Here is a 27,629-nt window from a genome sequence, read left to right on the forward strand (position 1 = left end):
CGTGATGAATCCCATGACACAGTTGTACTACAAGAAGGTGAGTCAGTTTTGTGTAATATGTGTTACTTTGTGTATTCTTTGCAGCTGGACGTGTGTAAAAAAGACTGAGATGACAAATCTTTGGATCTTCAGTCGCACAAATTAAACCAGGAAGTTTTGCAGCACCAGTTGGTCTCCGGTGTTTCCTGTTTTCATTTAGTAAATATGAGCTCTGGCAGCCAGACTGACCTCTGACCTTTCGTCTGACCTCTTCTCAGAAACGAGTGGCTCACTTCCTGTGGTTGTTGTTTGTGTTGGGGTTTAGGCGACTTATTCGCCGTACCGCGACCGCATCCCGCTTCAGATCGTGCGGGCCGAGGTGGAGCTGTCGGCCGAGGAGAGGGCCTACCTCACCGCCGTGGAGAAAGGTACAAACGAGTTCGCTCCACGCCTTCGCCGTCAGCTGTTAAATGATGCTGATCTAGCGGCAGCATTTTCTGTCTACGTAGAACCCGTGATGTTTGTCTTCGTCATGGGGTTTCTGTGGCAACCAAAATATGAATGTCATTCAAAGGCCCGTATGTTTTTGTCCCTCCAGGCGACTATGCGGGCGTCAAGCACGCCCTCCGGGAGGCCGAGGTGTACTACAACATGGACGTGAACTGCCTGGACCCGCTGGGCCGCAGCGCGCTGCTCATCGCCATCGAGAACGAGAACCTGGAGATCATGGAGCTCCTGCTCGACCACGGCATCCACACGGGCGATGCCCTGCTCTACGCCATCAGGAAGGAGGTGGTGGGCGCCGTGGAGCTGCTGCTGTCGCACCGGAGGCCCAGCGGCGAGAAACAGGTGTGTGTTTGTGTGTTGTAACAAAAGAGAGAGAACTAAAGATGTATGTCGATCTGTTGCATCCCGGAGCGTTGGTGCATGTACGTGTTTGGATTTACTCAGCCATGATTGTGCGCCTGTGTGTGTCCTTCCATTTTAGTGTGTGTGTGTGTGTGTGTGTGTGATGTGTCATCTATTCATTGTGATGCTCCACGCCACATTCTGCTGAGTGAAGGAAAATTTAACATCTCACATTAAAGGCACACTGTGAAATAGGATTTACACACAGACGGTGTATTTGTCTGCCTTTGCATGTCTGTGTGTGTGTGTGTGTGTGTGTGTGTGTGTGTGTGTGTGTGTGTGTGTGGAGAGAGCGGGCGAGAGACACTGGGCTGAAAAGAGATCAGAGATAGAGAGAGAGACGACAAGAGAAAGGAAAAAACGACGACTTCTTCCTCTAAATTCATTTTCTCGTCCGTCTCGAAGCTGTGAGGTGCCGCGTCACCATGGCAACCAACCCTTGGCCGAAGCAGAGGATTGTGGGAAGGTTTTGGTCGCCTCTCAGCTGGACGAGGACAAGAACAAATCTGCCCTCACTGCATTTCTCTTTCTCTTTTGTATTCTGTCTCTCCTCACAAAACGGCATTTATACGTGAATCGTCTGTAGATATTTGTACAGCGTTAACATTTAGAAACAGGATTAGAGTAAAAAGTCATTTCATATTTTAGAATTGTGACATTAAGTGGAGATGTTCTGCCCCTTCATGTTTCTTCTTGACCTTTAAAACGACGCAGCAGCACAAAGTCAGGTCCAACATTACACCACACAGAGCAACACTTCTGCTGTACGTGATGCTTATATTAAGAGCTGCATGTGTGTGTTTTCTAAACTGCTCTTTAACAGCTGACAGGTACAGTCGATGCCTTTTATCTTCTCTTAGAGAGCGAAACTGTTGACCTTTCTGCCGTCCTCTCCATCTGACTCAAACCGACTCCCTCTTTCTTTTATTACCTCTCCCCCTCCCTCCTCATCCTCCTCCTTCACCCCCACCTCCTCTCCCACTTCATGATTAACACCAAAGCAAATGCAGTTTTTTTACACCAGCGGCTCTCTGGGAATGGAAGGGCGGAGGGAGTGAGGATAGGATGGAAGGGAGGAAGGGAGGAAGGGAGGAAGGGAAGTAAATAAAGGAGGGAGCGAGACGGTGACACTAAATAAAGAAAGAAGAGTTGAGGCCATGGTGAAAACGAGGGAATAAGGAATGAAGGACATGAGGAAGAGTTAAACAGAGAGAGAGAGCGATGCAGATGAGAGCTTTCTCCCTCCCTCACTTCCCTTTGATGTGTGAAGTGTGTGAATAAAAAGATTAAGTGTGTGTGTGTGCACGCAGTCGGAGAACATTTCTGCTTGTTTTGATCTGCGTGTTTACCTTCAGATATGAATCATCCTGCAGTTAGTCGGGAAGTTAAACAAAAGCTCAAAATCAGTTTCAAATGAGTGTTTGAGGGCAGGAGTCTGTTTCTGATTCGGTGGAATAAAGTTAAACTTTCAGTCGAGCTGCAGAACACATTAACAGTTTGAACAGCTTTTCATAAAACCCCTCAAATGATAGATGAGGTCAGACTGTTCTGCCTGTCAAAATGTTCTTTTTCCTGCTGCACAAGATATTCACTCAGTCCTGGTGAACCCCGAAGGCCTCACATGGATCAGATAAAATCAGATCGGATCAGATAAGATAATCTTTTATTTGTCCCTCAGATGGGAAATAACATTTTACAGCCGCAGAAATGGAACCGAATATCAGAGAAAACAGAAACACAACAACAAACCAGGTAAAGTCAAATGAAAGCTGACAAATAAAATATAAAAATAAATGTGTGAAATGAAATTTAACCTCAAAGGAAGACAGACCTTAGTTTGTTTTTCTAGTTAGAGGAAACACTCAGGAGTCTTTTCTGAATAAATAAATAAACATCCCATTTTCTTTTTTTATTTTTGTGCCTCAAGGTAAAACGCATCCTTTCAAATTAAAAGACATCAAATTTTTGCCCCAACCAACACAGATGTACCCAAACTATGTAGGATGTTTTTTTTTTGTGTGTGTGTGTGTGTGTGTGTGTCCAGCCCATGGCAGCTGCTCCCACACTCCTTAAAAAAAAAAAAAAAAAACAAAGAGCGGGATCAGATGAGGGAAAAAGCTTTTGGCAGGAGAGAGGAAGGAGGGAGGGAGGAGGGGAGGAGGTTAGACGAGGAGATCGGAGGTGAGGTGAGGAAGTCAGTGGAGACACACACAGAGTGAAGACAACATGAAGAGGAAGAGGAGAAGCACTCTGCTTCATCCTCCCTGTGAGAGATGAAAGCCTTCGCTGCCCTCCTTCCTTCCCTTCTCTACTCTGCTCCTCACACTTCTGACGTCTCAGAACTTTGTGTGTTCAAATTCACTTTGTGTTTGTAGTTTGGTCTTTTCTGATAGAATCAGCTGATTCTGAATGCTTCACAGTGGGTCCACTTTGGTTCTTCTCCAGGTTCCCTCCCTGATGATGGACAGTCAGTTCTCAGAGTTCACCCCGGACATCACTCCCATCATGCTCGCTGCTCACACCAACAACTATGAGATCATCAAGCTGCTCGTCCAGCGGAAGGTGAACGCACCGAGTTTGATTTGAGTCACACGGAAAAGCAAGCGGTTTAAAAGTGGCGGTTTATTTTACGTCTTTACTGTCGTAGGTCACCATCCCCAGACCGCATCAGATCCGATGTGACTGCGTGGAGTGTGTCTCCAGTTCGGAGGTGAGTCGGAATAAGCAGAACATTTATGTTTTATGAGCCCAGTTCCTTCAGTCCAGCACGACGAGCAGGATCCTCGTTCTTCATCTTAAATCTTTAACATTCGTCTTCCTCTGTAGGTCGACAGCCTTCGCCATTCTCGGTCTCGACTCAACATCTACAAGGCTCTGGCCTCGCCGTCCCTCATCGCGCTGTCCAGCGAAGACCCGATCCTCACGGCCTTCAGACTGGGCTGGGAACTCAAAGAGCTCAGTAAGGTACGGAGATCACCAACCACAGCTTCCTTAAACCCGACCTTCAGTCCTCATCCTCTGATGGAGGCAGAATCAGCTTCAGCTTTTACTGTTCATCAGAAGCTTTGCCTTGAAAAGCAAACAAGCGCATTTCCCATCATAGATCACCTCTCGTGGGCTGAATTTAAAGACATCACACATAAAACATAAACAGAGGCGACATGTGAAGGGCTTTTTATTTTTTTATTTATTGAAAATTCATAAATAAATGAATGCATTATTATTAACGGGAGAAGCAGGTCGTTGTCTCATCCAGTCCTGTGAAGGAGACTGATGTGAACTTTGCTCTCCGGGTTAGAACAGTTCCTCAGTCCATCAGTTATTGGACTCGGATTGAATTAGCTTTGTGATTTCTGCCAGTTTTATTTGTATATCCAGATTAAATGTCACCTCCGTGGCAGCTTCAGTCTCTCAGTCTCTTTCCAAAGGAAACCAAGTGGACTCTCGTGGCCAGGAGCTACATCCTGAACCAGACGGGTCATAATTTCTGTGCGGCTTGTTCAAGAGCAGTTCAGACTTTAGGTTCATTAATGTCAAATCAGTGTTCAGGAGCTATTATTTAACATCTCGGTCCTCTCAGGTGGAGAATGAGTTTCGTCAGGAGTACGAAGAGCTGTCTCAGCAGTGCAAACGCTTCGCCAAAGACCTGCTGGACCAGGCCAGGAGTTCGAGAGAGCTGGAGACCATCCTGAACCACCGAGACAACGACCAGAGCGAGGAGCTGGACCTCAGGCAGTGCCACGACCTGGCCAAGCTCAAACTGGCCATCAAATACCACCAGAAGGAGGTAAGAGCTCGGGCTTCTGTTATTCTTTCAGCCTCCAACAAACGTGTGGAGAAGGTCAGGAACACGTTTTTCCCTGGTTGGCCACTTTGCCCAGCTGACCACAGAGATGTTGTGTTTACGTGTCTGCAGATTCTGTAGAAAACACGACGTTGTTGTTCTTTTGTAAATCTGCACCAGGACGTTAATGAGCACGATTCCAGAGCTCCTTTTGTGCAAACATGCTAACAGGAAGTGAGGAAGTTTGTTGTTGCTGTTGTGGAGTGTCGTTCGTTTGAGGACAGTGGATGAGAACCTTCTGCCCCAGTTATGTCTGTTCGACACACACAGACACACAATCCTGTTTTACCTTGTCATTGATGAGTTGAGGGACTCGTCAGAGGAGAGTGAGGATGCCAGACAGACAGACAGCGTGAATAAAGCAGTGAAGAAGAGGAGGAGGGGGGAGGAAGAACAGGACGGGGTGAGATAATGAGCTGAAATAAGTGTGAAGGAGGGAGGAAGCCGGAGGGATCCGGAGGGATCCCCCCCCCCCGAGGCATCCGTGGGTCCGTCTGCTGCCTGGACGGATGAAAGCAGCAGTGAAAGGACGAGGGGGGGCTGACAGCAGCTGGATGGATTGGAGGAGACAGGTAGGCAGAAGGGCAGGAAGTGAATCGCTTTCATTCTCTTCAGGTGATGAAGGTGAATATCTGAGCCTCGTTAGCCACACAAGCTTTTTATAGGAGGCCTGAATACGGCGCTTAAAATCTCCACAACACCAATAAGAGATCCGTTTTCACCTTGAAGTAAGACATTTAAAGATGTTTCCGACAAAACATTTAAATTTTTACTGAAGCAAACTCAACGCCTTCACTTATCTCAGTTAGAAGTTCGTAAATCTGGGCTCATAAAATGCTGACTTGTTGATCATTGGATGATGATCGTTACATTCAGAATAGTTTGGCCAGTGAAAGGCTTTTCAGAGGACGAAGAACTATGATGTCAAAAGACAGATGAAGACGGAGGGGGAGGAAGGGGATGGATGGAAGTTCCCTTTTTTTTTTTTTTTTTGGAGCGGCCAGGAGTTATGGCACTGGGTGAGATTAAAGGAGGAACTTTATGTCCTGGTTGGCTGAACAAGGACGAAAGAAGGAGGGAGGACCAAGGACAGATAGGAGACAGTTAGAGGAAAGGAGGAAGGAAGAGGAGGATGGAAACTGATTATTTACAGTGATGCAGACATTAGCATATAAATTGAGAACTTACTAACTTCAATAATAATTTTTTTAGTCTAAACATCAACCTGGTTTTGACCAGTGAAGACAAGTTATCATCGCCACCTTAAAGTTTAATTCAATATTAAAGTCGACACAGTGGGACACTTTTGCTTCATGCTGTTCTTTAAAAGATGAGTTTTAACTGGGGGAGAACCAGCTCAGTCTTTTATAATCACTGAATATCTTTATTAGCACCAACAGCTTTTAGTAAAAATAATCAGGGCCAGGGAGCTGCTACCTGACTGTGAGCCTTTGTATATTTTATGTCTGTCATCGGCTCATTGTGTACCAAATGAGGATTTTGTCAAATGAAACTTTAATAGAAACCAGCTGTAAGCCCGTTGTGCCGGCAGCACAGTCGAGAATCTTCCTTGATCCAAATCAGTTCCCTAATTATCCCACCACCCCTCCACTGTATCGCACCATGGACAGTAATACTCTTTCATATTGCGATGTGACTCAGGGAAAACGACTAACGGTCTGCTTTCCTGCTTGCTCTGAACTGATACCATCCACGACACCTTGCTGGGAGGTATAATTGGATGCAGCTCTGGCAGAGAACCGGTCGTACAGAAAATGGGAAGGTTTTTTTTTTTTCCAGAGCATCCCGTGGCGTTGAGAAGGCTGAACTCTCAGCTCTAAAATAAGACACGTTCTCAAAATGTAGAGCGAGGGCAGGAGGGGAGGATTTGGAAAGCTGCTGAGAGGGAAGCTGGAGGAAGAGAGAGCTGTCAGACATTTTTAAATTGTTCAGAAGAGGATGAGGAGGGGAGGGAGAGGATATGTACAGCATGTTGGCAGACGTCTGAGATGCTGAACGTTCTTGTGTTTTTCACGTAATTAGAGGAAAATTCCTGCCATTTGATTTGGCTTAATTGGAGCTTGTCAGACTTCCAATCCATCCGGTCCCAAGGTGGTCTTAGGTTCTAAATCAGGTCTAGGATCTGTGTTAATCCAGTATGAAAGGTCTCAGAACAATGGTGACAGCCTGGATTCAGGAACTGAACCTTAAAACCAGCCGCTGGGACTTCCTTAACTTTGTGATGTCACAATGAAGCAGTCCTCTGCCCAGCTCTTCAAAATAAAAGTCCATTTCTGTTTATGAGCGTCAGATTCTGTTAAAGCAACAATGTCCTAACCAAACATTTTAATTAACTGTGTTAAAAGCTGCAAGAAGCAACAATTCAGATCTTCAGTTTCTGCCTTCGCTCCGACTCCAAGTCCGCAGCTGCCCCAACAAATGTGAGGCTTTGGCAGCTTTGTCTCACAACAACGGCGGTGCCAGTAAAAGTCACTTTACTCACAGAAACAGACGAAGGGATGAAAACAGAGAGATGAACTGAGATAAACAGACAGAAAACAGGGAAGGAGAAAGTGGGAAAAACAGAGGGAGAGACGGCTGTCAGCAGAAATCAGACAAATTCCTCCAGAGAAGAAGAAGAAGAAGGAGAAGAAAGACGGAGCTGGACGGATCTGCTTTCTGAAATCATCAGAGAAGAAGCAAAGGAGGGAAGGGAGGAAGGATGATGAGGCTGATGTTTAGCATCTGAAACTGATGAAATCTCCTGTTGAGTTTTACTCCTCGGACTTTAGTTAAGAGAATAAACAACCTCCAGATGTATTTATCATTTACGATTGCTGAAATCAGAAATATGGCAGCTTCAGATGAAGATGATGATGATGACAGGAAGAAAGCCAACCTGTGGAGGCCATGACGACGACAGACAAACAAACAGATACCACAAGAGCTTCTGCAGACACCTTGTGTGTGTGTGTCAGCCAGGAGACAGCTGACGAACGCTGTCAGTACACTTATGTAAGCCGACTTCTCTCTCTCTTCTTCATTAACTCATTCATTATCTCTCTCTCTCTGTCTGTCTGTCTCACTTCCTCCTTCCTCTCTCTTCCAGATTACACCACACACAGTGTGTGAGTGTGTATCTGTGAAGTGTGCATTGTGATATTGGACTTCCTGTGAGGTGACTGACACCATGACAGAGGTCAAAGGTCAGACTCCGCTGCTGTAAAGTCGACCCCTCGGGAAGGAGCGTGATGCTGTGCACACACACAGAAGCCTTCTAAACTAACACATACATCCAAGATGGCCGCCAGAGACATTTAAAACTGGAGGGCATATGGCGTGTGTGTGTGTGTGTGTGTGTGTGTGTGTGTGTGTATTCTCCAAAGGGATCAATGTAAATTACATTTCCAATTTACTCCCCATTTTTCTGAAGGATCAATGCAGGCTGTGAGGCACACACACACGCACACACGCACACACACACACACACACACACACACTCCTCTCCCACTTCTCCTTCATCGTCCTCCCATTCGTCCCATTTTGTCCTGTCTCCTGGGAAATTTGGGAAATTCAACATGTCCTTCATCCCCTCTACTCCTCCTCCTCCTCCGTCTCCTCCCTTCTCCTCCTTCCTTCCTGTTTCCTCGTCTTATCTCCTTCCTTCTTTTCTTCTCTCACCCTCCCTCATTTCCTTTCCTCTTTTCTCTTTCCTATTGAGTTACATAACAACAAAGTCACTTCTGGGTTTTGACTCAGTGGTTCCAACTTAATGGTTAAATTACACACTTTTCTCACACACACACACACACACACACACACACACACACTACAGGTTGCCCATCATGCCACGGGTCCTTTTACAGCTGACATAAAAATCTGATTGGCTGTTTAACGCACAGGAAGTAATGAGCTGTGTCTAATGGGCCGGTCGCTCTGATAAACAAGTGTAGCTGGAAAAAAGCTGAACGGGTGAAAGAACCAGGACATGATTGTGTCTCTATCAAATATGCTGAGGAGGTAAAGAGAGGAACAAATGAATCAGTAGGGGGGAGAGAGAGAGATGGAAATAGAACAAGTTTTTTGCTGAATATTAAACAATAATTCAGTTCTTCCTCACCTTATGGCTTGGCACTGTGAAGTGTTGCTCATGTGCGATTGTGTATTTGTTTGTGTTAATCCGTCCAACGCTGCTGACAGAGGGAGAAGAGTTTGGAGACTTTCCAAAATTATTCACTGTCCTCTTTAACTGCAGCAGAAAAAAAATAAAACAGAGAGGAAAAATCAAATGACGGAGGCATTCAGCCGGTTGAATTTTAGAACAGATGACACTGTTTGGGTTCGATGGAAGGCAAACAGGAAGTGATGAAGGTGAGGAAGAGGGAGGGAAGCCGAGCCAGAGCGAGGTGGAGAGGTGGAACAGAAATAGTCAACAAAAGAAGGAGTGACTCACATCCAGCAGGGAGGTGGGATATAGATTTCCCTGTTTGCTCTATTTTTCTTTTACTTCAGCTTTACTTTATTTTTTTACTGTCTTAGGCAGGTAAGAGAAAAATATGGACGTCTGCAGGAAACGGGAAGTTTAAAAATGAACATCATGTTGTGTTGAAGACTGTAAACTACAGACTGAGACCATAAATCAATCAGGAAAACGTTTACTGAGCTGATAAATCAGGGTAGACTGAAGCTACGCGTCAATCTAATTTAATTTCATGACCAAATGGTCAAAGGTCAGCGTCGCTGTGACATCATCCCGTTCTGAGGAGCTCGCCCAGACGGTCCTTTCAGTTCAGTCCTCTGTTTCCTCTTGTGGCTTCAGTTATGTCAGCCCATTTTCTCCAGAACACTTCGAACCTTCGATATTTACAGCGCCTTGAAAGAAAGCATTAACTGCCAACAACGGAGGAGAGGCTTTGTCGACTTCCAGCTGCAGCACGAGGGGAATTACCGTAATGACCCGATATTGGCTGTGAAGGGAAACTTCTCAGCTTTCAGAGGCTGCTGGATTTTCTCCGACCGAGCAAACATTCGGGAACTTACGGGAATTCAAAGTGCGGTTGTGTGAATGCCCCGCCGGCGGCAGCATGCTCGATTTAATTGAGGTTAACCTGCAATAAAACCCCTGAAACATTAATGTGTGTGCGTGAGGGAGTCCAGTGATTGTGTGTGTGTGTGTGTGTGGTTGAATAATTTAAATGTCTTTTTTTGTCTTTGGGCCTGTGATACCTGCAGTCCGACTAAATTATATATTAAGAGCTGCCTCAATAATAAATGGATTTTGTGTGTGTGTGTATGTGTGTATGTGTCTAACAAGTGTACTCAAGTGTGCGATTGTATTTGTATGTGTGTGATAATCCGCAGCAGCAGCTGAATAATATATTGACCTTTATTCATGTTTTATTCAGCGTCTCCAATTGAATTATTGCTTTGATTAATCTATCAACATGTGTCCTCAATTAGAAGGATTCACACAGACGCACACACACACACTCACACACACACTCACACAAATACATGTGCAATAGTGACTTTTAGTTCTTCCTCCCTCATCTTCATAAATAGTTTGTGCTGATTGCTTCTCCACAAATACACTGCAATTGTTTCTTCCATAAACATATACAGCAACGACCAAATTAGATGATGACACACACACACACACACACACACACACACACACACACACACAGTTAGTCTACACAACATGTTTCTAATCTGATCAGTGAAATCTTCAGTACAACACAAAACACTGCAGGCAACCTGTTATTTCACCCTCATTGAATTTCCTCCTGCTGTTTGGTTTTTATTGTGTTTTGTTTCATTTATCAAAACGTCCTGCCAACATGTTTCGTGTTTAACTTGAATTAAACTGAACTGTGAATTTGAAGAGTGAGAGAGAAGAGAAAGAGGAAGTAAGAGCCAAAAAATAAATAAAAAATCAGGGAGACAGATAGCAGCGAGGGGAGATTACGTCAGGCTGCAGGAGTTGGTGCTACATAGTGTAGCAGCAGTAAGCATATTTCTTAGTTTGGTGGTCGAAGGCAGATTGCCCAGAAATTGAATTAGCTGGAAAGAAGCTCAGGAGAGCAGATTGTAGTTTAATGTCGGGGTCGCTGGGTGACATTGAACCGGTTGTCTCAGCACATTCACATTCAGACACTGGATTATGGATCGTTGGGATGTGAGGGACTGAAAAGTGACACCAGACGGCTGTCGATGCTGCAGTTGGAGTCCACTTTGGTTTCTTCTTTCTTTTTCACTCTCACTGTATTCCTCTAATTAACCCTCCACTGCAGCTCTTTGAGATGATGGGAGTGGATTTACCCGTCTAATTTGCATATGGTGACATCACAGGGCAGCAGCCATATTGGATGATGTAGCTGTCAGTAAAACTAAACTGTGAACATATTTTAAACATATTTTTGTTTTTGACAAATGACTTCATCACCACAAACACTCCTGACATTTCGCCTGCTTTCTCAGGAATTCGCTCCGTGTTGCCGACTACGAGCACTTCTTCATCAGCAATTTTGGAACTTTTGAGCTCAAACTTTTAATGTCGGCGAACACGCGAGGATGGGAATGCAGATATAATGTAAAAGTCTCTTCATCTTTCAGCACTGCAGGATGCTGCTGCTTCTCTCAGCAGGTTAACGTGAGTCATCAGGACTCGACTGAACCGCTCCACAAAGGCTTTCATTAAAGGGGGTTTGGGGCCTTTTTTGGAGAGCCAAGCTTCCCACTCGGCTAATATCCCCGTCTGCGCCCCCCCCCTCCCCGGAGTATCTGCCGGATGGCTCACTGAATTTATTAGTGATTAAAAATACTTTGACTCTCTGCTCCTGTCACAGCGAAGACAAAAGGAACGTCTCCAGTGGTTAGTGAAGAATGTTTTCAGCAGTTTGTAAGCAGCTCTTATTTAACGTGAGTGAGTGAGTCTCTTTCAGTTGGCAGCTTTATTTCTCCTCAGATATAATTCACAGATAACGCTCGTCTCTGATTCACTGCTGTATGTTTGGAGATTGATTTTTAAATGTCACTTGAAACTCGGTGGGCTGTGAGTGCTGCAGATTTCATGGTATATTTTGTTCTAGTTTGCTGTTATGGTGCGTTGTTGTGGGGGCATCTGTCGCTGCGGGGGTGTGACTTTTTTTTTAACGCTGTTTTATGAAAGAAAAGTAGCAGTGAGATCTGGACCAACAATCAGTTGGTGGTAGATTCTGGATGTTTCCCCTCAACAGCTCCAGCTTTTCTTTAAAGCAACTGGCCACGAAGCTCCATCTGGTCTACAGGTAGACCTCCATGTGGTCTCTGATTCTAAATCAGGTCCAGGTTCTATATTAATGCAGTCCACAGAGAGAAGTCTGTATTCAACCAGCCAGGACTTATTTAACTTTGTGATGTCACGCCGTCTTCAGCCAAGCCCCGCCCATGTTGATCATCATGACAGTCAGCCAATCACAAGAGAGTCTCAGGAAGTTTTGAATTGTAGATTTGTCATTTTGGAGTGATTTTCCTCTGAAACTTTTCTGAAAAGCTGCTGTCCACATCCATGTCTCCTCCTGAGCATCACCGCCAGCTGTGTGTGTGTGTGTGTGTGTGTGTGTGTGTGTGTTTTATGTGAAGCTGCTATTGGATTAGCATGAAAGAATGTGTTTTGTGCTGCAGGCACACTGAGATTAAGTTTAACACTTTATCCTCTGCAGTGATCGTGCTAATCGATTTAAGACGGGCTGTAAATTTATCATGCTGGCACAGTGGCGCTTTTTCACTGCTCAGTAAGAGAGACCTTAAACAGCAGGAGACACAAGCATCTGTGTGCACGAGGAAACAGATTTAAAGTCAGAGTCCCTCCAAAATGGAGCCATAAATTAGTCCACGCTGCTCCATTATTTCATTTAAAGCAACCAAGAAGGCCAAATCACCGACCAACGAGCAGTGACTATCAGATTTTCATGCTTTTCACCAGCTGGGCGTCACTCTGTTTCTCCCTTTATCAAAGTTTTTCTTCCCTGGATCTGTCGCCGGCCTGTGTGCACAGCCGACCTCCCTCCTCGCCCACAGTTCCAGCACACAGGCCTGGAAACAAACCACATATTTATCCTGACGGTGCCGGCTGATCTTCTCCGACCGTCCGCTGATGAAACACTCCGCCCACCAGCCGCCGTTCACTCATCAGTTACGCAATCCGAGCTGATTCATGGGTTGTTTGGTTAAAACAGTCACTTTATTAATATGTGAGGTGGCGCCTGTTTGTTTGTCATGTCTCTGGTGGTTTTAGTTCTCTCCAGCTTCGCCCCGATCTCGACCTCTGATTGGTCGATAACCGGGAACGTCGGGGGAATCGAGGCTGAAATAAAAAAAAAAAAAAGGACAGAAAAGAGCCGACTCCTGTCGTTCAGCGGAGCCCAGAGATCAACTCGCTCATTAACATGCTGCTGCCATGGCAACAAGAAACCAAACCGGAGACGAGCGAGGGATGGAGGGATGGAGGAAGACGGAGAAGGAAAGGACGGAATAAAAGGAATGTGGAGGGGAAGAAGAGACCAGGAGGTCAAAACGAAGATGAAGAGGAGGAGGATTAGGGAGATAGATGAAGAAGAAAGGGAACAAGGAGGAAGAGAGCGAGAAATAAATTATAGAGGAGGAGAATGAAAATGAGCGATGGAGAGGATGAAATGGAAAAGGACCGAAGGTTAAAGGTGGAGGAAAGAGGAAAGAGATGGAGCAGCCACTTTGGTCTGACTTCTGACACTTTTAGCTTCCATCATTTCATCTGTATAATTAGATCCTCTTGTCTTCACCCACACACACAGTGACCCTCACATCAGGCCGACCAAACGGGGACTGCAGTGATCAGTCAGTTTGGAAAAAAGAACACAAAGAAGTTTTTCTAATCTTACTATCGACACAACCATAAATCCCTACAAAGAAAGAAGAACATTCAACTGTACTGATCTCTTTGAAAATCATCACGTTCTGCAGCAGGCTTTAAAACCTTTGCAGAACCTTATTAATATTTAATATTAGTTTAATGAAAACTGCAAAAACCTTCCAACACTTTTGCCTTTTTAATTAATTTCATTTATCTGTGTCTTTATTGTTATCGTCCTTCTGTTTTTATTGTGTTTGTATTATGATTATACTGATTTATGTGTTAGAGCAGTTTGTAAGCTGTCTTTTTAGAGGTGCTGTATTAATCCACTTATTGTTATTAAAACCTGATCCCTAATTCTTTAAGAATAGCGTTGAGGTCGTGTCACCTTTGTGTCACCTTTGCTGTCATGGTAACGGACAGGTCGGGTTGTTGTTGACCAGGAAATGAAACTCCAGCAAAGGTCATCTGACTGCAGAACGTCTTGTATAGACTAAAAAAAAAAAACCCAAACTTTTCATTGAACCAACTCCAACAACACCAGTGAGGAAATGTCATATTGCTCCGGGGATTTTTTTATGTTTTTGTTTAGCTTCTCTGACATTTTCCATCTTGTTTGTTTGTGTGTTTTTCAGCCCGACACAGCGAGCTGAGGGTTCGTTATGGACCGTCCAAATAAAAAGAATCTATTATTTATGAAACAAGCCCACACTTGTAAGAAAACAAGGAAAGTGTGGAAATCTGGAGCCTCCTCCAAATGTTCAGCTGTCAGGAAAAAAAAAGCAGAGCGTCGCATTTGATTGACAGTTTCAGCCTCCGACCTGAGAAGTTTTGGCAGTTTGCCTCTTTAAGCTTTTAGCTAAATGTTTGCTTGATAACAGTTGTTGCGTCCTTGTGTGAAGGTGGGTGTGCAAAAGTGAGCTGGATGTTTATTTGCCCCATTTTCATGATAGGTTTTTTATTTAAAGGGAAAGAAGAGTCACTTTAATGCGGGGGCTCTGCCTCAGTAATAGATAACCTGCTGTCTCCTAAAACCTTTTTAGAGCATCAATCTTAGTTACAGTTCTGGGACTTTTACCAGGAACAATCACCCTAAATGAAATAAAGGGGAGAAGGAAAAGGAAGGAGAGGAGAGCGGGAGATTAAATGCTTTGTGCTTCTGGTTGAGGCAGAAAGGAAAGAAAGGAGCAGAGATGATGAGATGGACAGAAGACAGAAGAGGAGAATGGAGGGCTCATCCGGTTCCTGGTGACTCAGAGGACATCTGAAGGGCTGACAGGGACTAACAGCCTTTGGTGGAACGCCAGCAGTATTAGTGGATCAGCTGTAATGAGATGTAAATGGAAGCAGCATGAACAGCAGAGCGGCCGCGGCCCCGTCAGGGCGGGAAGTAACCTTCGCTTTGTCATTGCTCAAACAAACGACATAAAAGTTTGACCCAAAGACCCGTTTGAGGCCCGTTGGATGGTTTTCCAAGCTGCTGCACATTAGCTGGTCCTGGTTCAGTTCAGGTCACAGCTGTCCAGCCGTAGGCCGTAAACGCTAATGGACGGAGATGCTGCTGAAATGTGAAGTGAATGAAAGAGAAGTCCGAGCTGGCTTTACCTTAAAGAGTCGTAAACAAATAGAACATGAGAACATTAGTGTCTGAAGACTGAAGCTGGAGATGATGAATGGTCCACTTTTAAAACGGTTTGTGTCCCAGCGTGAGGTAAACGGGTTTAACGCACTTTGTGGTTTCACTTTTATGCCTTTATTTGGACATTTGTTTCCAGAAAAAGGACAAACCGTCTCTGTCTCTGTCTGTCTTCAGTTCGTGGCCCAGCCCAACTGCCAGCAGCTCCTCGCCACGCTCTGGTACGACGGCTTCCCAGGCTGGAGGAGGCGACACTGGGCGGTCAAACTGGTCACCTGCTTCATCATCGGACTCCTCTTTCCTGTCTTCTCACTGGTAGGAAGGAAAGGGGGAAAGGATTCAAGGAGTTAGGGGCAGGGCAGAGGAGACGAGGAGACGAGAAGGAGGGAAGGAAAGGAAAGTGGTGAATCTGTTGCTGGGGAGTAATGAAGCTAAAATCTATTTATTCCTGTTGCCAGGAAACATGAAGAAGATAAACAACAGCAGACAAACACAAACAAAGGAAGCAGGAAGTGAAGGCGAGACTAAATTTAACACTGAAACACTGAACCTGCAGGTGCTGGTCCGGTCCATGTCAGCTGCTCAGAGCTGGAGACTCATTATCAGAGGAAATAATCCTCATTTCTAAAAATCTGAAGTCCAATTCCACGAAAAATTTGAATATAACCAATGAAACGCATGAAAACCCTGAATTATAATGAATTCAAATCTAATTTGAATTAAAAACAACCTGATCTACATACAATTAAATCCGATTTTCTATGTGACGTAAAACCAAAAAAAAAAAAAAGGCCGAGTCACAGTTGATTCTAAACCAAAATCAGAATATAATAGGTTTTGTAAACAATAACAACCCTGAAAGACGACGAAGCTGCTTTTTCCTGGAGAGATGATGTAACGGGAACAGACCATCTTCTCGCTCCTCGTCTCTTTTTCTCTCCTCCCACCTCTTTTGCATTTTAAAGTTGATTTTATTCCAGATCAGCTAATCTTCTGATCTCTCTCTGTCTCTTCACCTCCATTATCTCCTTTCACCTGCTCCCTCTTTTTATTCCGACTCCTCCTCTTCCTCAGATCTACCTGTTAGCTCCGAAGAGCGCTGTGGGCCGCTTCATCAAGAAACCCTTCATCAAGTTCATCTGCCACACGGCGTCCTACCTGACCTTCCTCTTCCTCCTGCTGCTGGCCTCGCAGCACATTGCACGGACCAACCTCCACATGCAGGGACCCCCACCCACCATCGTGGAGTGGATGATCCTGCCCTGGGTGCTCGGTGGGTGAAGCTTGATGACACCAGAGTCTGTTTGGACAGATGATGAAGATGCGTTTTGCGGTGCAGAGGTCGCAGATGGAGCTATATTTATAAAATGAGAGATGGTTGGTGGGTCAGTGGAAGAAAAATGAGTGCAATGACGAGATGATTCAAAGCAAAAGGAGACACAACACAACAGCAGTGAAAGAAAGTCGAGTTTTATGAAGCCAGATGTCTGGTTTCTCCTGAACTCTGTAAAAAATATAAATACATTTGTTTATGTTGGGAGTCAAGCGGATTTCAGGATCGACTCAGAGAAAGGCGGAATGATGCTGACCGTTCTGTTTATCACAGATTTTCTCTCTACTTGACTTTAGATCACACCAACATTAGCTGGCTTCCAGAACATGACTCTGTGTCTCCTCTTGACTCTTAATGGTTAAATAACAGTTCATGTTAATGTGAATTTCTTCTCTTTAATAAATGACTCATTCACTATTATAAGGACCGAACACACTTCACATTTACATGTTCTGAAGAGTTGAATGAGTCACTGTCCGGGAAGTAGCTGTAAAAAAAAAACCAACAACTTATTATGTCTGTTGTTTTCATGTTGATTGCTGATCAAGAGGCCGTCAACAGCGTGTGTGTGTCTGCGTGTGTGTGGGTGTGTGCCTGGATGTGGGTGTATGTGTGGTCGGCCGCCTGCGAGTGTGTTTGGCGGGTGGGTGGGTGTGAAAATGAGTGATTCCATCTCTATATTCTCTCTGAGCTGACACGATCATTTCCAAATCAAAACCAGAATCACTTGGAAGAATACAAAACCATCTGTTCTCCTTCATCGTCTCTTCTTCCTCTTTCTGTTGAACACTCCTGATAGGAAGAAACAGGGTTCACAGGATTTATACCCATTAATTAATATTAAGAGTCTGATTCTTAGTTTGAGGATTACATGTGAAGTTCAAGAGTCCAACGCTAAATTTATTCAGATCATAATGGATAAAAGTCAGAGCTAACTAGCCACCATTAGCATTAGCAGCTGTTGTTGCATTTACAAGTTGTAATTTGTGTGTGTGTTTCAGGGTTCATCTGGGCGGAGATCAAGGAGATGTGGGACGGAGGATTCACAGAGTACATCCACGACTGGTGGAACCTGATGGACTTCGCCATGAACTCCCTTTACCTCGCCACCATCTCGCTGAAGATCGTGGCCTACGTGAAGGTAAACAGCGTGTCTTTCAGAAGATTTTATTTTCAGCCCCTCAGGACAACAAATGTAAACACATGAAACCCAACAAAAAACAAATAACAGCTCAAAGATCATTCTCTGTGAGTCTGAGACGTTCAGTAACTCAGACTGTACATGCAAACCTTCGTCCACAACTGTGTCCGTTTTTATTTTTTAGATTTCTCCTGCATGAGTTGATTACATCACTCTTCTTTTCCAAAGCTGCTGAGAGGAAACAGATTCTTTCATCAGCGTCATTGTCGGTTTGTTCCTAAACATCAGCCTCTAATCATTGTCCCGCTCTCACCGCTCAGCTTTCAGATTCAGTAATATTTTATACTGAAGCTGCACACGAAGTTCGGTATATTTATTAAGAGCAAATGGTGACATCGCACACACACACAGACACACACACCAGACGCCTGGGCCATCTGCAGCAGCTGTGAGTCACTGATGGTGGCGGGTGGCCCTCCTACACAGGTCCTGCACACACATATAGATGAAGATATAACACACAAACACACAACTGTATATGCATGCATACAGCAACACAAGTCTCCACACACACACACACACACAAGGTGGAAGTATGTTTTTCTTTTATTTTCTTTTTCTGAAATATTTATCTAAAATCTTGCAGAGAATTCTGCTTTGTCACTGTGTGTGTGAGAGTGTGTGTGCCTGTGTGTGTGCATGTGTGTGTGTGTTACAGACAGAGAGTGCAGAAGGTGCAAGAAAGTCTATAAATTAATGAATGTGCGTGTTTCTGTTTCCAGCTCCTCCCGTGTGTGTGTGTGTGTGTGTGTGTGTGTGGATTGGGGATGCTAATAGAGGCAGCGTTAACAAGACAGAAGTCCTGTGGAAGTCTAATGGTGAATCTTGAATGAGGAGGAAGCCGAGCATGAGACAGCTGAGGGAGACGAAGGGAGACAGAGAGACGAGCCAAAAAATAAAGAGACAGCTGCAAGAAAAGACTTAAAACTTAAACTCTTCAATTCAACATGATGCTCCATTCAGACCAGGAAGGAGGGGTTAGGGGGCGGGGCTACTGTGTGACTGACAGACTGTACCATCCTTTGGGCTTTGTGCTAAGCTAACGATGCTAAAGAGGAGTGTTTGTGTCTCCGTCCTGCAGTATAACTCGTCCCGGCCCAGGGAGGAATGGGAGATGTGGCACCCCACGCTGATCGCCGAGGCTCTGTTCGCCATCGCCAACATCTTCAGCTCGCTCAGACTCATCTCACTCTTCACGGCGAACTCCCACCTCGGGCCTCTGCAGATCTCTCTGGGCCGGATGCTGCTGGACATCCTGAAGTTCCTCTTCATCTACTGCCTGGTGAAACCTTTTCATTCCTTTTCTCTCCCAGCACTAATCTTTCTTTGTCGCTCTTTCATGATCCCTTTTCATCGCTCGGCCTCGGTGTGTTTGAAGATGATAAAAGCTGTACCCTTCCTGCTGCACCCTTGATTGTTGGTAGAAGGGCGAAACTATTTCATTACGTTCGGCTCTCATTAATTCCGCCTCAGGGGAGCTGCTAACCTACAACACAATCCACATGTGAATTGTTTTGCTCCCTGAAGTGCTCGAATCACTCCCAGCGAGCCGCCGTGCTCCCTGCTCTCTTTACGTAACGCTGTCCTGCCTCCGTTCCTGTTTGAAATCTTGTTTGTCTGTCTAACCGACTAACTTTAGCTCCAGAGTCCCCAAACAGCTGAGCTTGTGTTGTGTTTGCTGTGCAGGTCCTTCTGGCGTTCGCCAACGGTCTGAACCAGCTCTATTTCTACTACGAAACCAAGGCATCAGAAGAACCCAACAACTGCAAGGGCATTCGCTGCGAGAGGCAGAACAACGCCTTCTCAACGTGAGTAGCCTCCGAACGCCTCCGTGTGTGTGTCATCTCAGATCTGTGGCAAATAAAGGTGAAGCTGATGTGCAAACATGTGCTGTTTGAGCTCAGCTCGCACTGCTTTAACCTTCAGGAGGATAAAACTTAATCCTGCGTTCTCCTGCTGAGGGCGAATTAAAGATGGCTTTATCCTCATTTCACTGATTTTAAGTTTGAGTTTCAGACTTTAAAATAAAACGTCTAACCCCACAGTTTTATTTCGGATCAGGATCCACTCAGTTGTCATCTATAAATGCAGACGGTGAATCCTAAATGTGGCCCCCGTCGACAGATTGAGGTTTAATCAAAACATCAGATGCATTGACTTGAATGAAGTCATGATCGCAGTAAACTCTAGCACAGACATTAATGTCCTCTTCGACCTTTGATGATGTCATCCGATGGCATCATCACGTCACACTTTGAACTTGGACATCACTTCCTGTTTTATCAACGCAGAAGCTAAAGAGTGAATCATATTTTATCTGCCTGGATGTTCAACAAACGTTAACGTTTTCTAATAAAATCTGTGCTCAGCCACCAACTCCTGGTCAACTACAGTGTGTGTGTGTGTGTGTGTGTGTGAAACATTCAGACACACACACACACACGCACAGCTGCACCAGATAATAATATGGAAATGATCTTTGGTGAGCGCCTTCAGTTGACGGGAAGAATATTAATGTGTTGGTTGTTTTTTTTGTGTTTTGTTTTCAATGAACATGGAAATGAAGCCGGAGTTTAAATTATGGCTGATGTGTCAGCTCTGCAACACACAAACACACACACACACAGATCCAGTGAGTCTTTGCTGAGGGCGGCACAGCGGTGGCCAAACCGGGTCAGCCGCCAACTATTGATGAGGCACGTGGTTTGTTTTAGATAATAGTTTTATTGATTTTCACTTGATTCCATTACAGTAAAGAGCTTCTGAGTTTGTTTTCACCGGAGGGGGATTTGTGCCTTTATGTTTATGGAGCTTAATCATCAAATCATCATCCAGGTTCCAGCCTTTAAAAGTGTGAGCGTGGCTCCTCTCCTCGTTTCCTGAACCGGGACAGTTTTGGTTTTAATAAACAGAAACATGAGCATTTTATTTCCTGTCCGTCATCAGCAGGTGATGTGAGATTGGATATTTGACTAAACTGAGTCAGACCTTCACTCCGCTCGTCTCCGTGTTTCCTGCAAGGAAGCATATCGGCGTCATGCTGAAGCTAAATGAGCGAGCAGATCACCACGGCGACAGCTGAGATGATGCATTACACACACACAGCGAATACAGCGCCGCCGGCTACAGAGAGTGCATCAGCATTCATGAGTTTACAGCGCTGGGATTATATCTGTGTGTGTGTGTGGTTGAATTGTAATTCGCACTTGTCAGCCTTTCTGAGTTATTTCACAGGATCACTTCCTGTTTCTGCTCAGGTGCTTGTGCTTCACACACTTATCACTGATAATGTGTTTTGTTGTTGTGTGACTGTGTGTGTGTGTGTCTCTTCATCGCTCTCCCTTTTCTGCTGCTGTAAATCTCCTTCACTTTGCTCTCACACACAAACGCACACAAATTTCTCTTGCTCTCCTCTCATTCCTCAGCTGGCAGCTCGACACTTTAGTTTATCTGCCTCATGAATATTTAGGCAAGGATACAAAGATTAGACAAAAAAAGTTTAAGGACGAAAGGGGGCAAGGAAGGAAAGGACAAGGAGGGAGGAGATGAGGAAGAGGCGGAATAATTAATGGATGATTAAATTGTGAGTTTATTTACTTCATCGTGTTTGGTCTTCTTCTGGAGACGCATTGTCATCTAAAAACTATTATCACCCTGAGCGTCTACACATCAGGCTCATACTGTAACACACACACACACACACCTCACGCCACAACACACTGTAATGCCAACAAATGTTGAAGTGTTGAATATTTTATGCAGCACAAACATGACGCCCTGCAGGCAAAGGCTCTCTCTCCCTCTCTCCAATTGTTACCTCATCAAATATTCACTAACCTCTGCTGTAACTACAACTGTCGCAGAAAACCAACACAAAGAGAAAGAGAGATGGGTGGAGTATGGGGGTGGGGGGGTGGAGGTCTTACATCAGCGTCAGAAAAAATATTCAGAAACTGCTAAAATGTTTTTATTTAAATTTCATTTACAAAGTAAACCTTCAACACCATCACCCATTGGTGGGAATTTATCTGTCAGCCATCTTTTTTTTTGGGAGGGGCCTCCCTGACCTCCCTGATTGGGTGGTGCAGTCTGTCAGTCAAGAAGTAGCCACGCCCCCCAATCATCCCCATAAACTCGTCAGGAAAACATTTACTGAGCTGATAAATCAGGGAGGAGAGGGGACATTTACCCATAGACTTCAATACAACCTGAAAACTGACCATGGACCTTGACTGACCGATCTCTTTAGGCCTTGAAATCAAATCTAAAGAAGACTTCTCTGAAACTATCAAAAGGAAAGTAAACGTTTCCGTGCTCGTCAGGAGAGGAGCTCCACAGGGAACGTCCTTCCCTTTTAGGATTCGGACGCACAGTAAGAGCAGAACTGCTCAGCTCAAGGTGATAATCTTCCTTTCTTCAGTTCGCTAGTTTGTCGTGTCGCTGCAGTGAATCTGTCTTGTGCAGCTTGTGTGCGTTTTGCCATCTGGAGACTCATTTTGTTCCAAGTTCCCTCAGTTCAACACCATTAATGCAGATTTTACCGACTGTGATCTCTTAACGTTTGTTTTTATTTCCAGCTGATCTGCAGCACAATCAATTAAACAAACAATTAAAAAAAAACCGAACAATTAAAAAAATAACCAAACAATTAAAAAAATAACCGAACAATTAAAAAAATAACCGAACAATTAAAAAAATAACCAAACAATTAAAAAAATAACCGAACAATTAAAAAAATAACCAAACAATTAAAAAAATAACCTAACAATTAAAAAAATTATTAAATAATAAAAAATAATACAAAAAAATTAAATGAAAATAAGGAAATAGATACAGCCACACAGAACTCTGTTTTTATTGGTTCACACAGAAAACAATCAGCCAATCAGCTGAGAGAATGGATCTGATCCTCTCTTCTGATTGGCTGACTGACCTGAGTTAAAAATGGACCTTTCAAATGAGATGTTTGCACGATCAGCACAGTTAAATTCAGTTATTGGATGTTCCAGGTTATTTGAGACCCTCCAGTCGCTGTTCTGGTCCATTTTCGGACTCTTGAACTTGTACGTCACCAACGTGAAAGCCCGCCACGAGTTCACGGAGTTTGTGGGGGCGACCATGTTCGGGACGTACAACATCATCTCGCTGGTGGTTCTGCTCAACATGCTGATCGCCATGATGAACAACTCCTACCAGCTGATTGCCGTGAGTCAGCACCTCAGCAGAGATTGCAGGCCCTGAATAAAAGAGACTTGTTATATTTGACCGTGCTGAATTCTCCGCCCTCCCCACCTCAGGACCACGCCGACATCGAGTGGAAGTTCGCTCGCACCAAGCTGTGGATGAGCTACTTCGACGAGGGCGGCACGCTGCCTCCTCCGTTCAACATCATCCCGAGCCCCAAGTCCATCTGGTACCTGCTCATGTGGCTGCACAACAAACTGTGCACGAGGGGCCAGCCCCCCGGGGACGACTCGCACAAATGTGAAAACCTGCGAGAGTTCACGGTGAGTGGGGGGAACTCAGGGCTCCTGCACGTTGTTGTTGTTGTGACGGATAGAAAAACTTAGATTTTATGGTCCAACTATTTCGTGTTTTTACCTCCAACAACTCAAAACTGGCTGTTCGACTTGGCCTGTAGAGGTATTTAACGGCTGTTGACCTGTCTGTGTCACATGATCAGATGTGAGTTCAATGTTTATGTCTACCTGCACCTTTGTCCTCCGGCTGTTCCTCTTTGTTCACCTTTCCTCGAGAGTGAATGAAGAAACGAGATAAAGCAAAGCGGAGCTTGAGTTTGGGTTTGATGGATGCTCACAGAGCAGGAAGCAGCTGTCCGGCGAATGTCCGTACATTCACGAGCAGCAGGGACTCTTTGGCACGAGTTCCCTCCACAGCCTCAGGTGCATTTTCACCACGGTGGTGATGATGATGATGATGATGATGATGATGGAGAGCTCAACAGGAACACCAGAAACACAGACGATCACGAACAAACCAGGTCGATTTATTGAGTTCAGCGGGTTCATGATGAAGATGTGTAGAAGACAAGTGGAGCGGATATTTGTCACGCAACGGAAATACAATCACACAAATGAACAGACAACAGCTGTGTGTGTGTTCAGTAGTCCAGTCACCTGGAGAGAGACTAAGTGAGCAGTGGCTGAGGCTTTGTCTCACACAGACACACACAGAGGGTGCAGCTGGCATGTTCACCTCAGCTGTTATATAAGCCAACCAGCCCACATAGATCCACCGAGCCACACAACTCTGCAGAGATCTGATCAAGGCGGTAAGCGTGTGTGTGTGGCAGTGAGCTGGAAAACAGCGAGACATCGCCTTCGAAGAGCAGGAGAGACAGATTGTTTCTGTGTGTCTGTCTCTGTTACGTACAGCGAGGAGACGGAAGACAAATTAAAAGCGGCGCCGAGTTAAGACGTGTGGAACATGATGAAAGTGAAGCAGAGCTGGAATGGAAATAAAATGAAATAGGAGTGCATGAAAGAAAGAAAATGATGGAGTGTGTGAATGAGGAGGAAGAGAATTTGAAGGTCAGGACTTCTGGAACTTTGTGATGTCACAACAAAGCAGTGTGTAAAAGAAGAAGCAGGCTCAGGTTTAACATGATCTCCTTTTTGTCTCTGCAGGAGCGTCACGCTGACAGTCTGATACAAAACCAGCATTATCAGGTCTGTATGTGTGTTCACGTCACGACACTCTGAATGAGAGAATCATTTAAAAAACTACCATCCAGGTTCTGAAACCTGGAAATGACTTTTTATTTCAGCACCTTCTGTTTGCTCGTCACTAAAGCGTGTTTCAAATATCTCGGTTTTATTCGAGGACGTGAATTCCTGTAACTCTGTCTGAGTCAGGTCGACGACCTTAGAAAAGGTTCAAGTGGTGGTGATGTCGCAGTCATGTGACCTTCAGGTTCTCATTAGCTTTTTATACCTGCTGACTGGAAATGAGGAGGAAATAACCAGCTGCTGATGATGAGCCACCAAAATAAACACAAGAAGGACAGAAACACAAAGAATCATTTCAATTCTGATTATTAGTCATTTAAAGAAACACAAGCAGAGCAGACTGCATCTCCCCCGGCCAAGTTACTGTGGCAGCGTGCAAACCAACACCAGCTCCCTGTGGACCCACAAACTGCCTCGCTGTGTGTGTATTTGTGTTTCTTCTTTTATTGTGCGTTTATCCAGCTGTTCCTCAAAGTGAAAATGTGTGTGTGTTTAAAAAGGGGCATTAACATCATAATGTGGATTTGCTTTAATCTGATTGGGTCAGTAATAGCGTGTTAATATTAAAGGTGCCCTGTGGAGTTGTAAACAAAATAATGTTTGTGTTCTCTCTTCCACAACGATTATTATAACTACGTTTGCGCCCCCAGTTGTGGATGGATAATGTTGATATTCTCCTTCCTGCTGTTCATCAGCGTGTTGCATCACATGCATGCACCGGTTTGATCCTGGACCAGTTAAATCCTGCAGCTTCCTGTCCTGATGGTGCAGCCTTTCCTGCTCCGTCTGCCTCGCTTTCTTCCACCTCAGCAGACAAAGTGATGTATTTTTAGATTTTGTCCCGAAAGTTAAACTCAGCCTGAGCTGGTCCTGGTTGTATTGATAGTAAAAGAAAGACACGCTGGCTTTGGCAGCCATGACGTCCAGTTTCAAGGAGATATTTGTCAGAATTTGTCCGGCCCTTTGTGGTTTGACACCTCAGCGCTGGCAGCGAACACAAACGCAGGAGCGCCAGTACTTTTTATTTGGCCGCGCTCATCGTGGCTTTGATGCACGTCCATGTTTTTAAGGATTGTTGCAGCAGTTTGTCCTTCAGCCGTGTGTGTGTGGCGAGCGTTGGCAGCGGCGTGAGAGTGACAGCACGCCAGAGCGTCCTGTTTGGCAGTCACAGGTGTTGGCTGTGGGAGGATGTAGTATCTTAATGTGTGTGTCTGTGTGTGTCTGTGTGTGTTTGTAACGCCACCCACTGAGCACCAAATGCTGGTCTGCAAATCAATAAGAGTCAGTCGCCTCATTGGCTGATTACTTAATGAGACAATAACATGTAAATCCTGCTGTGATCAACCAGCAGCAAATACACAAAGAGTGTGCAGAAAAACGACAAATGCTGCGACGATCATGACTGAACATGTAGTTCCAGAAAATGAAAAAAAAAATCCAGAAATTTAGGGATGTAAAAAACCCCCCCCCCTCTCTTAATTATTACAACAACAACAACTTTCCTCCATATTTATTCTGAAGGTGTCTGAAAGTATCAGCCCCAAAGAAAAAACATCTGATGAAACAGAAACGACTTTGTAAAGTTACTGTGGAGTCACAAAGACAATAATCTTGACTCGACCTCGTGCACGTTTATCACAACGAGAAGGAAAATGAAACCACAGTCTGCTGCTTCAGCTCCGGCCACGAAAAAGATAAAGCACATCAAATTAAAACAGTGAAATAATAATGTGTGTGCGGTAACCGTGGCAACTATCTCTTGCAGGAAGTGATCCGAAACTTGGTGAAGCGGTACGTGGCGGCCATGATTCGCAGCGCCAAGACGGACGAGGGGCTGACAGAGGAGAACTTTAAGGTGAGAGCGAAGCTGCTCCGGAGCTCGACTCAGTTCCCATGATGCCTCTGGAGCTCAGCTGGAGCTTTGAAGTGGAAACGTCATCTGAGCTTTTTTAGTGTGTAAAAAAAAAAAACAAAGATGGAGTCGCTGATTGAGTTTTAAGAGGAGATTAAAGGACTTTTGTGGGATCTTGGTTTTCTTTGTTGCTCTTAAAATGTCATTTCCTGCCGTTCTCTCTCTTTCCAGGAGTTGAAGCAGGACATCTCCAGTTTCCGCTACGAGGTGATGGATCTCCTTGGAAACCGGCGTCCTCCCCGGCGAAACTACTCCTCCTCCAGCGAGACCACGAAGGACGATGCCGCCGTGGCCTCGGAGGATGACAGCGAATCGGGCGATGGAGGCAGCGGAGGCGGTGGAAGCCAGAAGTCAAAAAGCGTGACCTTCATGACCCCGCTGGAGGACAACATGGGGCCGGAGCCAACGCTCGGCGTTTCTGCCCTGGTGCGCTCCATTTCTGGAATGACCCAGATAGAAAAAGGGGGCGAGGGGACGGAGGGGGATCTGGAGGAGGGCATCGGATGGGGGGAAGAGGAGGAGGAAGAGGAGGGGAAACCAAAGAGCAACGGGCTGAAGACGACCGTCCTCCCTCTGTCCGCCACCACCATCCTGGCCTCGCCATCTTCGTCCTTCTCCTCGTCCTTCTCATCATCTCTTGCCTGTACGAGGAGTCGCCTGCAGCGGCTCTCAGCTCCAAGGGCGAAATCAGACTCTTTCAAACGCCTCTCCTACCTGTTCTCCCGCTCCAAACGCAAAGCCCCGCCCACGCCTCTCCCCCTGCAGTCTCCGCCCTCTTACACCATCTCTGACGGGTTGCTCCGCCCCCTGGGGAGCCACAGCCACTCCAACTTTGCACTCAGTGATGTGACCAGAAGCGAGACTCACCTGAACGAGGTGGGCCGCTCAGTCGACACCAGTAACCTCTCATTCTCGCCACGGAGGACGAATGGGCGGGACTCACTCCTGACGCTGCCCCTCCCCCCCCCGTGCCCCTGCCAATCCCTGCACTGTGCTTCCAACATGTCAGAGTCCAGCTCCCGCCTCCTGGACTCCAGCGAGGACGTTTTCCAGGGCGGAGGCGTGGGAGGAGCGGGTGTGGACGTGGACGGAAGAGGGGGAAGAGTGATGATGGGCGGGTGGGTGGGGCCGTGCGATGACGTCATAGAGGACAGCTGTGAGGTCATAGAGGACTCGGTCACCACGCAGCTATAG

The 27,629-nt window shown here is 45.4% G+C and overlaps 1 protein-coding gene across 1 annotated transcript; it reads left to right on the forward strand.

The window, feature by feature from the left end:
• On the forward strand, positions 1-27,629 carry trpc5a (transient receptor potential cation channel, subfamily C, member 5a). The gene is made up of 17 exons (XM_029526913.1): positions 1-37; positions 305-407; positions 578-828; positions 3,334-3,450; positions 3,536-3,598; positions 3,715-3,852; positions 4,469-4,675; positions 15,418-15,555; positions 16,315-16,513; positions 17,575-17,714; positions 18,856-19,056; positions 19,461-19,582; positions 22,784-22,979; positions 23,072-23,281; positions 24,422-24,463; positions 26,289-26,378; positions 26,607-27,629. The coding sequence occupies exons 1-17, from the start codon at positions 5-7 to the stop codon at positions 27,627-27,629; spliced, it is 3,273 nt and encodes a 1,090-aa protein (XP_029382773.1). The 5' UTR covers positions 1-4.

Source organism: Echeneis naucrates, chromosome 18 (genome assembly GCF_900963305.1).
Source record: "Echeneis naucrates chromosome 18, fEcheNa1.1, whole genome shotgun sequence".
NCBI classification, from domain to species: domain Eukaryota; kingdom Metazoa; phylum Chordata; class Actinopteri; order Carangiformes; family Echeneidae; genus Echeneis; species Echeneis naucrates.